Source organism: Heteronotia binoei, unplaced genomic scaffold, assembly GCF_032191835.1.
Source record: "Heteronotia binoei isolate CCM8104 ecotype False Entrance Well unplaced genomic scaffold, APGP_CSIRO_Hbin_v1 ptg000685l, whole genome shotgun sequence".
Lineage (NCBI taxonomy): Eukaryota > Metazoa > Chordata > Lepidosauria > Squamata > Gekkonidae > Heteronotia > Heteronotia binoei.
In genome coordinates this window covers 1-13664 of record NW_026800069.1, presented here as the reverse complement: position 1 = coordinate 13664, position 13664 = coordinate 1, and the positions used below count along the sequence as shown (strand labels likewise).

Here is a 13664-nt window from a genome sequence, read left to right as displayed (position 1 = left end):
CCTATCTCTAATTCTCTAATATTTGGTTTGCCTTGTGGCAATGCTATAAGATCTCCAATTACCCTAAATAATTGTGCCGGGTGCGATTTTGCAGATGCAATCTTGGCTGCAAAGTATTCTTTCTTTGCAGCCTTGACTGCCATCTCATAAGACCTCATAAGCGTTCTATAGGATGTTCTCGTCGCTTCGTCTCGAGTATGCCTCCACCGTCTCTCTAGTCGTCTGAGCCCTTGTTTCAGCTGGCGTAACTCCATGGTATACCATGGAGCCAGCCTCTTACGAGGGCGCAGAGGGCGCCGAGGTGCAATTTCATCGATGGCCCTGGATAGCTGGCCCTGCCAGACTTCCACCAGGTCATCGAGGGAATTGCCAGTGGGCCAGGGATCCCTCAGGGCTGTTTGGAACCGTTCCGGGTCCATCAAGCCCCGGGGGCGAGCCAAAATAGGCTCTCCGCCCATACAGGGTTGGGGCAACGTCTCCATACGGGCCTTAAGGGCTAGGTGATCCGACCATGGAACCGCTTCAGCCGCGATATCGTTCACCAGAATCCCGGATGCAAAGATCAGGTCTAATGTGTGCCCGGCCTGATGCGTGGGAGTTGTGACAAATTGAGAGAGTCCCAGTGTCGCCATGGAAGACACTAGGTCCATCGCCTGAGTGGAGGCCGTGTCATCGGCATGGACATTGAAGTCACCCAGGACCATAAGCCCCGGGAACTCCAATGCCCAGCCCGCCACTGCCTCCAATAGTGATGGTAAGGCGCCGGCCGGTGCGTTGGGCGGACGGTACACCAGCCAGATCGCCAACCCCTCTCCAACATCCCACATCAGGCCGGCACATTCAATGCCATCGATCTTTGGTGCCGGGAGAGCCCGAAAGGTGTAACCCTCCCGTATGAACAATGCTACCCCTCCCCCCCCGCCCATTATTCCGTGACTGGTGAAAGACCGAGTAACCTGGGGGGGTCATCTGGGAGAGAGCTACTGTCTCTCCGTCCCGCACCCAGGTCTCGGTCACGCAAGCCAGGTCCGCATCCTGTTGGAGTAAGAACTCCTTAAGGGTCGAGGTCTTGTTGTTGATGGACCTGGCGTTGCACAACACCAGTGACGGAGACGAGCATTTCCTCTTAGTCCCACTACCTACCACCGTTGGGATGGGAAGTAGACTGGAAGGTGGCCGAGCACCATTTTGTCTCTGTCTCCTTCTCTTATATATCTGTCTATTCCCACCGTCATATCTTCCCCTCCCCAGGAGCACTGGAATCCCTTGGGCAGACATCCGCACTTGTCTGGATAGCTCTCAGTATAACCTCTCACAGTTGATCTCCCAATTTGTCCCCACCTGTCGTTTAGTTTATCCCCCCCCCCCTTACCAACCCTTCCTGTTCTTATTCTGTTCTCAGCTGCCAACTCACTAATTATATCTTAGTTTAATTAATTCAATACCCAACTCAATCTCCCCTCTAATCAATTAATAAAAGGTTTTTATAAATTTAATTGGTTCAGCACAGTAAATAAATAATTACATACTCCCTCCCACTGTTCCTAATTAATGTGCTAAAATTTATAAATATAGTTATATATAAATCAACATATAAATATGAATATATATATAAATATATTATACATAATCATTAATTAATTGACCAAAAATTCAAATAAATTAATTAATTAATAGCAATTATAATGGGATTAATTAGCGGTTAGCAGACAGTTAGTTCCTAGATTATAAATTCAAGTATTCTATAGTGGGTGGCAGTATATATTGTCTATGGGGTATAGATGTTAAAGTCGTAGGTTGATCTTAGGTGCTGATAAAGTGCAAGTGCCAGTGCAGTTGATATGTAAGCACCTTCTTCTTTCTTCTTTTCCAGTCTCTTGTGGCTTGGCTCACTCCTGGGCTCCCCTGAGCCCCGTATAGGGCTTCTCTGTCGGGGAGTATCCAGGCCGTTGAGTCAGCCCCTCTAGATAGTGTCCGTAGATGGAGAAGGTGGTGGGAAGTGAAGTGAAGTAAAGTGCAGGTGAAAGTAATGAGAGCCGGGGGCAGGGAGCACGGTACACGACGGAGGAGGGAGGAAGGAGATGGGAAGGAGGTGGAGGGGGCGGCGGAAGGGGGGGCGAGGAGGCAGGGGGTGAGGGGCGGGGTCCAAGACACCCCTAAGATGGTCTATTGCCCGCTCACTGTTCGCGCTGCTCCTCTCCACAACGCCGCAGACGCTTCTCATTCTCTACGCGCCGCAACTCCCTGGCCGCCACCCACGACTCGTCCTCGGCGTTCTCGCCGAGTTGTCTGGCTCCTGCCTCTGCACCTTAGCAGCTCTGCGCTTTCCGCAGTCCTCTGCCTCCACGTCTTCGTAGCTCGTAACTCCACTCCCTCCGTTGTTCCTCTCGGCTCACCCCCCGCTTCTCCGCCCGGCTCTCTGGCACGGCAACTTGTATTGCTGCATTTGGTGTGCAGGAATAAACTGTAATGTGAAGTTTTATTTGTTTAGATATTCCCATTTCCCCCAGTGACTTGAGTTGACTTCCAAAGAGTATGTATTAAAAAAAAAAAGACACAGCATAAAAACAGCTAAAACCAGGACAATAAAAGATCTGCTAAAAGTTCACAGACTGCAATTGCCAGGCACTTGAAAGAATAACCACACAGCAGCACAGATAAGCCTACATCAAAAGGCCTCCTAAACAGCACTATTTCATAATCCTTTGTAAAATCTTACCAGCATGGAAACCTTCCTAGTATCTTCCTTTGGAAAGGCTGTTCGAAAAGGTTCTTTCCAACCGCTGATTGACAGTGTTTCTGGACCAGATCAGAATGTCCCACTAATATTGCTGTAATTTTTCTACAGATTAATCCCCGCCTAGATGGATGCATTCGTGCCTGGAACTTAATGAATCAAGGGAATTCTGGTGTGAAAGAAATCATTCAAGAAAAACAAAGTAAACACTGCTTGGTAACTGTTGAAAAGGGGTCTTATTACCCTGGTACTGGAGTGGCAAAGTTTCAAGTTAGCTACAGTAAGTATGTTCCCTACCTCCTGATACTTTGGTGGTTGCAAAATAAATAGAAGTGAGAATGTGTATTGCAAACACCTTCACAAGCTGTCCATCAAGCAGGTTTGGTGTACTACTGGCAGGTTTGGTGTACTACTGGCTTCCCAAAGAAGAGGCTGTATCCATCAGGGAATGGTCTGTGGCTCAGTGATATAGCATCTAGGCCTCAAGTTTAATTCCTGGCATCTCCTAGTTAAAAAGTAGTAGGTGAATTGAAAGATCTGTGCCTGAGACACTGGAGAGCCATTACTGGTCAAAGTAGATAATACTGACTCAATAAATGTATCATCCGACTCAGTATAAGGTGGTTGCCTGTGTCCATGTGTATCACTTACACAACCTGAGTTCATTTATAAGTTCTAGCATTGCTTCTCTGTGTGGGTTGTGAACAATGCCATATTGACCATGGGATGCTATTAAAACTTGGATTTGCAAGTAATCACTTAGGACCAAATGAAAAGTTACTGTTTTCAAAGAGTAGGGTCTGGGCTCAGAATGGCACTATAGGGAGAAGAATAGCTTCTGCCTCCCCCCATCAGCTGTTTTCCTGTTTGAAAACTGCATCAGAGGTTTATTTCCCCATGTTTGCTGTTCCACTCCACACAGAGCAGCAAAACTGGGGAAATAACCCCTCCAGCATGATTTTCATATGGGAAAACAACTTGTAGGGGAGCAGGAACCTTCCTCTCCCTGCAGCACCATTCCAAGCCTGTTTGGGTTCCCTGTGTTCTTTTAGAAGCCATTCCTCTCAGCTGCTGTGTGGCTGTAGGGAAAATGAGTTGAGTTCAGGCAACTGTGTCCTTTTACTTGGAAGCTACAGGGGCTATCTGGGAGCTTATAATACCAAAAACAAAGCACTTGGTTTTACCTCAGACTTTTTCCCAGTAATTCTGAGTTTGTATTTATTTTGCTAAAGAATGGATAAAAATTAACTGGAAATAAATGAGAAAACCAACTTTTGTTACTTACACATGGATTTTTTTTCTTTCTTTGCTAAAAATAAAACTCAGATAACAGCCTCAGTGATACAGAAGATTGGTTAATAAATGTCACCCTGACCATCCGTCCATCCACAAGCACTGGCGTGATGCTTGCATTGGTTTCTGGGGAGACGGTGCCTCTTGCTTTATCAATAGTGGAATCCAACTCATCGAACTCCCAGGTAGTCCTTTGCTCCCACTGCAGGCACATATATGTGTCAAATTTTTTCATATCTGTAGTATGAGAGCCAGTCTGGCATAGTGTTAGAGTGTAAGACATGGTTTTGGGAGACCAGGTTCAAATCCCCACTCTGCCAGTGAAGCTTTCTGGGTGATCTTAGGCCATACACAATCACAGTCTAACCTACTTCATAGAGTTCTTAGGAGGATAAAATGGAGGAGAGGAGAATGATGTAAGGCAGCATAGGTCCCTATTAGGGAGAATCCTGGCATGAATATCTGATCTGACTGATTGTCTTTTTTTTTTAACCATCCTAAGCCAAGATAACAACTTTAGAGTCATTGGGCGTTTTTGCACTCACGTTCAGCCGGCGCGACCCCCCTCTTCACCGCGCAGGATCTGCGCGGATTTCGCACAAAATGCCGCGGAGCAGCCTTTTGCGCCGGAAACTCCCGGCGCAAAAGCCGCTCAAACGTAAACCGCCAAAAAGCAGTTTCCGTTTGCTTGGCTTTTGCGACAGGAGTTTCCGGCTCTTCGGGCTGCTCCGCAGCATTTAGTGCGAAATCCGCGCAGATCCTGCGCGGTGAAGAGGGGGGTCGCGCCGGCTGAACGTGAGTGCGAAAACGCCCATTGTGTCTTGTGAATGATTGCTTTAATTCTGAAAGGTGTTAATTGCTTTGTTTCCACCAACAGCAATAGCCTCAGCTGATTTAAAGGGACAGCAGTAAGATAGGATTTTCTTAGATGATGGTATCACTTCATAATGTATGGGAGACAGGCAGAGGTTACCTGTTCAGAAGTCCCCCGATTCAAATCTCTCTGAAGAAACTTATTCCTAGGATGCAAGTTTTATGTGAACAAGTTTGAATGCAGGGTATTTTGAAGCAACCTATCCCCCTTGGTTCATGGAGTCCTGTGAGATGACTGTATCACAGTTGCCTCTAACTTCACAGGGTTGTAGTGAGGAGTCCTGTCAGATTACCGTACCACATCAGAAATTGCGTGTTTTCACTGGCTCTTAAAAACTTGAAGCCCTTGGAAATGTATATATCTTTTTTTTGTGGGGGGGAGGGGCTGTTTATTAAAATATGCATACTTTTCCTTTGTGGCCCTAATTTGTATGTTTTTATTTTTGTTTCTCTTTTGTAAATAAATTTCTACTTGTTGTCTTTAAAAAAAAATCCCAAGATTAATATCACAGAAAATGCCATGAAGCACAATTACCACCAGCACTGCACACACACTCCCTAAGAAAATGCCTGCAATTCAGACCCCATTAAAAGCAAAACGTGACCTCTCTTGGTGGTGTACATGATTATTGTTTGCTTATGGCTCCTAGGAACTCATTGTGTCTATTGAGAATGTCATTGTTGCTCGTTTGGAGTCAAAGAGGTTGTGTACCAGGAGAAGAGTGTTGGTGGGACTCAGAGTGAGCAGGGAGCTGTTTGAACTTACAGCTGATTCGCATTCAGATGTCACCTACTTAGATCAACAGTTTCCTGTCCTGGACAAAGCAATGAGGAGACCCATTGACACCTACCTAGGTGGCATTCCTGGTAAATGTTGTTTTCTTCCATTATAATTTAACTATTAATCTAACTCTTTCACCCTAACATTGTTTATTTGTTTGTTTTAAAATGAAAAGTGTCCTTTCTTGAAGTAGTTGCTGTTAAAGCCTAATATTATAGTAGTCGTAATAATGCACTAGCTTAATTCAAATAGAAGCAGAATCTATTCTGGGATGTGACCCTAGGAACCTCTGTTTTCTGGTTCCCATTCACTGTGCAGCCTCTTTTCCATTCTGTCTTCTCTTTTATTATATATCTTAAGCGCCATCTACTGACATGTGTGTGAACAGTGTTGGCATATAAAGTACTTAAAGATGAGAAAGATGTGTTTATGAGAACCCTTTTTTTTACTTTGATAAGCTGCTTTTGGGGCACAAGTGACTTGCAAAAATGCCATGTTTGATAAAGCTGTGGATAAAAATGTAATGTGATCTATTTGTATGTCATTTATTTCCTTCAGAATTCTCACAGCGTGTGAAAATAGCATCTGAATTCATAGCTGCAGGACTTCTCTTTTTCTATTGTCTAGTGAATATAACTACTCTTTAGCAATGTCTACAGATTGGGGCAGAGGAGAATAAAATGAGTGGTACTTTGTTATCAAAGGCTGGGTTGGTTCAGCAGAGAAAAGCTGTATAGGTTAACTGACCATGCAGGGAGGGAGACCTGACCATAATTTAACTGACCATGCAGGGAGGGAGAACAGGTACAAACAGGCTGACCCTGCCCTCCTCATCTCCATTCAGTCGCCAGATCCTGTGCATAGAATTGAATGTTCAAAGTGCCCTCCCTGTGATCAACAGTGCTACTTTCTAAATGCTGATTATAGGGAGGGAGTGTATGCAGGGACGCTTCCTCCTCGCATTCCTTCTATAAGATGATTTGGTGATCATGAAGTATCACGGAGTGGGATCAGTGCACTCATATCTGCTCTTCCTGTCCAAGAACTCCTGTCCAAGTAGGGTCAGTACTTGGAAGGGAAACCACAAAGAAGACTCTGCAGAGGAAGGCAATGGTAAACTTGCTGTGATCACTGTAAGCTGGTTGTAACTTGACAGTACTTTATATACACACACAGCTTTCTTTTTGTGTTTCTTTTATAAAAATCAAATCTTTTTTATGTTTTCCTTTTCTCAATATTTTCCTCACTTTTCCACATACCCCTTTCCTTATTCCCAGATCCCATTCCTCTTCTTTTTCCTTCCAAATATCAATGTGCAACCTTTACATTATTATCCCCCTTTCCCCCCTACCACCATCTTCTCCCTCCATGATGATGTTATTGTTGTTCATGTTTGCTCTTAAAATAAATGGAAAACTGATAAAAAGAAGCATTCCAACTATAATCCCATGAAGTTTTTGCGGGGTTGGTGGCAAATGAGCAAAACAAATGCCTTTTTCTATAGCTCAAATAGTACTTGGGAAACTTTCCATTTTATAACATTTTTGTTCAGTCCTGATATGTGGTCCTCCTACCTTGTGCTTTGTTTATTTATTTATTTATATATATATATATATATATATCCATGTGGGTGCTAATAACCATGAGTTTTTCTCACATCATTTAAATTATTTTTAATTAAAAATGATATTTCAAAAATTGATATTGATCGTTATGGTGTTTTATGCAGATGTTCCAATCGATGCAACCCCAGTGACACTTTTTTATAATGGTTGCATGGAGGTGAAGATCAATGACAAGTATCTGGATCTAGATGAAGCCATCTTCAAAAAGGATGACATTAGATCACATTCATGCCCATTGATTATGAATGAAATGCAGAATTCTGAAGCTGATGATACCTTATAAGAGAAGGCAGATAATTTTGTACAAAATGTATAAAGGTAGAATATGAACTGGAAAGATTCTCCTTTTTAATGGTGTATTTTGAGAACAAATAAATTGCATCCTTTTCCAGTATAAAGGGACAGCACCAAGATTAATATCCCATCAAAATAATCTGCATCATAACATTTTAGTGCAATAGTCTACCTGTCAACATGTATACAGTTCATATTTTGTATTTTACTTAGCCTGTAAAATAAAAACAGAGAACACCAGCCTGGTTTCAATATGATATCTTGATTCTGGCATGTTGTAGTGTGGTGGTTGTAAATTGGCACTGAATAGACTGAATCAAAATATTTTAATTTAACTTCTAAAAATTAACTTTACATCTAGATGCCAAAATATTCTGTATTTGTAGAAAAGAGCCTACAAGCCCATATGGGGTGAATGTGCCAACACTTAATCTAGCAGCCTGTCACAGCAATGATGGGGATACATCACGAGGGTCACAAACAAATAATGGGAACACAAACATGGAGATTAAAGTACCAGTGGGATAGAAAACATTATATATATTTATATTTTTAAAAAATTGAATGGGTCCAAACTCTTTCCTAAAGTAGAGATATTGATAGCGGGAGCCAAGACCAACAGTCTATCAAATATTTACAGTAAAAAAAGTAAGCTGATATTCTGTTTAATTCTGCTGTACCTCCTGAGCCAAAAGATTCTGTTGTGTTGTGTGTTTCCAATGATACACATACAGCAAAATGTGATGAAAGAGATGTATATCAGAAAGAATGAACTCCTAGATTCTCATTCAGGCTTGTTCTGCTCTCCAGATGAGAGGTGCCGATACTGCACGGTGCCAATACTGCACTTCTAGTAAGAATGACCTGCACCTGAGTTAGTATAGCATGTCATCAGAAAGCTGCATCATGTTGCCCTGTGAAAGGCTATTAATGTTTCCTTGCAGCATAAAATTCTATGCTCATTTCTATGTGGTAAACTTAGATATTTCTTGAAACCAGCACACTGTAGCCAGATGATAATGAGCTATAGTTAAAGGACAGCATAAAAACTGTAAGATTACTGTTAGTGTTTAATGAACTGTGAACATCAATGAGATTTATCTTAAGCACATTCACATAGCTCCATTGAAATCAATAAGATTTTCAAGTAAATGAATTTATGATTGTGGTATTGGTGTATCAGAATTTAATGATCTGGCACCTTAATCCCAAGGCTCCAGTTACCTGAAAGATGTCCAGAACAGAACTTTCTGGACTGAAACTATGCTTAGGACTTCAGCCTTAATTAGCAGTGCAAATTTTATTTCGGTGCATACTTAGACATCAGCCTCAGTTTTAGGTTGAAGTCCTAAGAACACTTTCCTGGGAGTTAGCCCTGTGAATAAAATGGGACATACTTCTGAGTAGACCTGTTTAGGACTGCTGCCTTAGTGGAAAGTGATCACATTTAATACATGATCAAAACATACAAGGTGCTGGGAAATAAATGATTGGATCTTCCCAGTGGCTTTTAGCCAAAACTACAGATGCATAGGACTGTGCCAGGATGGAAACCATAACTGAATCTTTTCACTACCTACATGGTTTCACAAACTGAAACAAGGTTCTTCACATTTCTGTAGCCCTTTAAAAAAAAAAAGATGGGCACCCCCTTTTTATTAAATGGCCAGCAACAATTTTGTCAATATTGTCAACAAATTTGTCAACAATATTAGAAGACTGATTAAGAGTGTGTGGGGGTCCAGTTCAAGCTACAGCCCTTTTGTGGCTATAATTTTCCTTCAAAAGACTGGCGGAGAGCCATGATTTATCTCAGGTCTAATTTAACCTCAGAGGTAAGTCTCTCACCATAAAAATCATGATCCTAAAATGTATAGCATTAACTCCCAGTACCTTTTGAAATTTGGTCCCCCATCCTTATACAAATAGTAACCTTGCATGTACAGACACTCATTTTTCTGTGTAGCCAAATTGTGCCAAACTTTTTTTTTTTTTAAGTTAGAAATGATTTGGCAGGTGAACACTGTGATCTCCTGGGAGAAAGCTAAACAGGAAAAGATGATTGGAAATGTAGATCACTGGTATGCACCTGTTCAGATCTGGATTGTTGCTGAAGTTTCTAGATATGGATGCAGTGAGAGTACATATTGCAGATCTGTGCCAGGAGCAAAGGCTAAATGCTGCTCTTTTTTTGTTTTGCTTTTCCAAAGCCAAGGAGGATAAAGAATTGTTATATATAAAAAGTGCATTAAAACGTTTCCCATATTTTCACTTGATTTCTGTTTTGTTTCCTGTCTTGATATTGTAATGCACTCTAACAAAAAAAAAATAAAGGAGAATCTACAAGTATCTTTCTGTTTCAGGAATATTTTGTGTTAATGTTTTAATTATCAAAGCTTCATTTAAGACTGTGGAGCCATTAAAATGAAATCACAGTTTGTATTCTGTACAAACATAAACCAGTATTGTTTATAATCTTGAAATAGATCATCTATTTGGATTCAAGTTATTCAAAAGTTCTTCCAATATCTGTCTTCTTATGATTCCTTATCCAGATATATCTTTTGTCACATAATTTGTTTTTGGTTTTTTGCCATCTATGTATTCAGATGTCATTTTGTAGAAAAATAGGTGGTGGAGCTCATCCAGGAATTGTTATGTAGCTGCACATACTATTCAATGGACAAGGAGCTGTGCTCCTGTGAGCTCTCACTGAATCTGAGGCCTGTATGTATCCATCTATCAAATTTATATCCCGCCAATTCTGCCAAGGAGCTAAGGTCAGCATAATGGTTCTGTATTGCTCCATTTAATCTTCACAACAGCATTTTGATGTAGAGAGAGCAAAGGAACAACCCACGGTCAGTTATTGCTCAGTTTGCCTAGACACAGGTTTGAATCTTCATTCTTTCATGGAAACTTTTGGATTTCCCTTGAGCTAGCCACACTCAGCATAACCTACCTCACAGGCTTGTGAGGAAAAAATGCACGCAAGGAGAATGTTGTAAGCTGCTTTCAGTCTCCCATCAGGGATAAACTTTTGGGAGAAACCACAGCAAAACCTGTATGGCTGTTGTGTGACTGACAAAGTTCAGTTTTTTAAATCATATTTATGTGGTAGCCATTTTTCTCACAGTAACTATTTCCTCCCAACATTATGAGAGAGACCCCCCCCCTTTTATCTAATTGGCAACTGATGTAAGGACACTGCTAAACACAATTAAAGATATTATTTTCTAACTTAAAATACAAACATGCTTAAAATTCTTGCAATATTTTGTTTAAAATGGAAAGGCGGGGGAATAGTGAGATTTGGCAATACAATTTTAAAAATGAAACATCAAGAAAAAGTTCAAGGATCATAGTAGAAACTAAAAATATAAAATGCTCTGAGCCTGGGAAAACATGAAAGGTGGGAGAATAGTGAAAACTGGCAATGCAATTTTTAAAAATAAAACATCAAGAATAAGCACAAGGATCACAGCAGAAACAGAAAATATAAAATGCTCTGAGCCTGGGAAAACAATGAAATGGCATAGCAAGCTTCCTCCCCTCCCCCCCGGGTCTACTCAGATTGGCTATGGCTCTCCACTGTAATATTCCCCTTTGGCTGTGGGTTCCCAAGTAAGAGTACTTACTAGGCACCAGTAAGCTGACAAAACTGGCACAAAGCACCAACCCTTTATTTGCAAGAACACAACTCCAGGAAGCATTAGCTTCAGCTGGCTATAGGAATGCTGAAAAGCGAAAACTGAGCTCCACTCCATTGAAACACATTGCAACACAGACAAAGTTGCAAGGAAAATGTGAAATGGATTTTCCATTAAGGTCTCTGGGTCCTATCTACCTGGGCACAGAGACAATGAAAAATCCACTTCACATTTTCTTTGCAGCTTTGTTTTCTGCTGCAGCCAGCATAGTCAAGGCAGGGAGAACAGGGAACTTTGGCAGCCTTAGAATCAAATAGTTGGAAGGGACCTTCAGGGTCATCTAGTCCAACCCCCAGCACAATGCAGGAAACCCACAAATACCTCCCCCAAATTCACAGGATCTTATGAACATGAACATATGAAGCTGCCTTATACTGAATCAGACCCTTGGTCCATCAAAGTCAGTATTGTCTTCTCAGACTGTCAGCGGCTCTCCAGGGTCTCAAGCTGAGGTTTTTCACACCTATTTGCCTGAACCCTTTTTTGGAGATGCCGGGGATTGAACCTGGGACCTTCTGCTTCCCAAGCAGATGCTCTACCACTGAGCCACCGTCCCTCCCCTTTAATCACTGTCAGATGGCCATCTAGCCTCTGTTTTAAAATCTCCAAGAAAGAAGAGCCCACCACCTCCCGAGGAAGCCTGTTCCACTGAGGAATCGCTCTAACGGTCAGAAAGTTCTTCCTAATGTTGAGCCAGAAACTCTTTTGATTTAATTTCAACTCATTGGTTCTGATCCTACCTTCTGGGACCACAGAAAACAATTCCACACCATCCGCTATATGACAGCCGTTCAAGTACTTGAAGATGGTGATCATATCACCTCTCAGCTGCCTCCTCTCCAGGCTAAACATGCCCAGCTCCTTCAACCTTTCCTCATAGGACTTGGTCTCCAGACTACTCACCATCTTTGTTGCCCTCCTCTGGACCCATTCCAGCTTGTCTATATCCTTCTTAAAATGTGGTACCCAAAACTGAACACAATACTCTAGGTGAGGTCTTACCAGAGCAGAGTAAAGCAATACCATCACATCACGTGATCTGGACACTATGCTTCTGTTGATACAGCCCAAAATTGCATTTGCCTTTTTAGCCACCTCATCACACTGTTGACTCATGTTCAGTGTATGATGCACTAAGACCCCTAGATCCTTTTTGCACATACTACTGCTAAGACAACTCTCCCTCATCCTATAACTATGCATGGAATTTTTCCTACCGAATTGCAGAACCTTACATTTATCCCTATTAAAATTCATTTTATTGATTTTAGCCCAGTTTTCCAGCCTGTCAAGGTCATCCTGGAAACTGTTTCTGTCTTCTTCTGTGTTTGCAACCCCTCCCAGTTTCGTATCATCTACAAATTTAATAAGCATTCCTTCTATTCCTTCATCCAAATCCTTTATAAAGATGTTGAACAAAACAGGTCCCAGGACAGATCCTTGAGGCACTCCACTTGTCACTCCTCTCCAAGAGGATGAGGAACCACTCACAAGCACTCTTTGGATGCAATCTGTCAACCAGTTACAGATCCACCTAACGGTAACAGGATCCAAACCACATTTTACCAACTTGTCAACAAGGATAGTATGTGGAACCTTATCAAAAGCCTTACTGAAATCAAGATAAACGACTTCTACAGCATTCCCCTGATCCAGCAAGGTAGTCACTTTCTCAAAAAAAGAGATGAGGTTAGTTTGACATGACTTGTTATTGAGAAACCCATGCTGGCGCTTAGTAATCACATCCATTCTTTCTAAATGTTCCAGGACCAACTGTTTGATGATTTGTTCTAAAACTTTTCCAGGTATAGATGTCAAGCTGACGAGTTGGTAGTTACCCGGATCCTCTTTTTTCCCCTTCTTGAAGATAGGGACAACATTCACCCACCTTCAATCTTCTGGCACCTCTCCTGTTTTCCAAGAATTCTCAAATATAATAGGCAGAGGTCAGAAATTACATCCACAAGCTCTTTTATAACCCTTGGATGCAGTTCATCTGATTTTGAGGACTTAGTTTCATTTAAAGAAACTAGATGTTTATGTACTGCCCCTATGCTGATCCTAGGTTGGAACTTCATACCCTCCTTATATGTTCTGTTTTCGCCATGTTGAGCACCATTTCCTTCAGAAGAGAAGACTGAGGAAAAGTAGGAATTGAGCAGTTCTCCTCTCTTCATTACCCAGTACAATTTCAGTTTCCTGCCCTTGCAATGGGCCTACCATGTCCTTGCTCTTTTTCTTACTCTGAATATAAGAAAAGAACCCTTTTTTGTTGTTTTTAGCATCTTTGGCCAGCCGAAACCCATACTGAGCTTTAGCTTTCCTAACTTTTTCTCTACAAGCACTGGTGA

General features: G+C 41.8%; 1 protein-coding gene across 1 annotated transcript in view; it reads left to right on the top strand.

The window, feature by feature from the left end:
- The window catches only part of LOC132590771 (vitamin K-dependent protein S-like), a 51034-nt gene extending 41082 nt beyond the window's left edge, over positions 1–9952 (top strand). Inside the window, exons 12-15 of the mRNA XM_060263694.1 lie at positions 2849–3017; positions 4064–4215; positions 5554–5770; positions 7414–9952. Of these exons, the coding sequence (XP_060119677.1) occupies positions 2849–3017; positions 4064–4215; positions 5554–5770; positions 7414–7592 (717 nt within the window). The 3' untranslated portion in view covers positions 7593–9952. The remainder of the gene's footprint in view (positions 1–2848; positions 3018–4063; positions 4216–5553; positions 5771–7413) is intronic.
- Positions 9953–13664: the final 3712 nt, after the last annotated feature.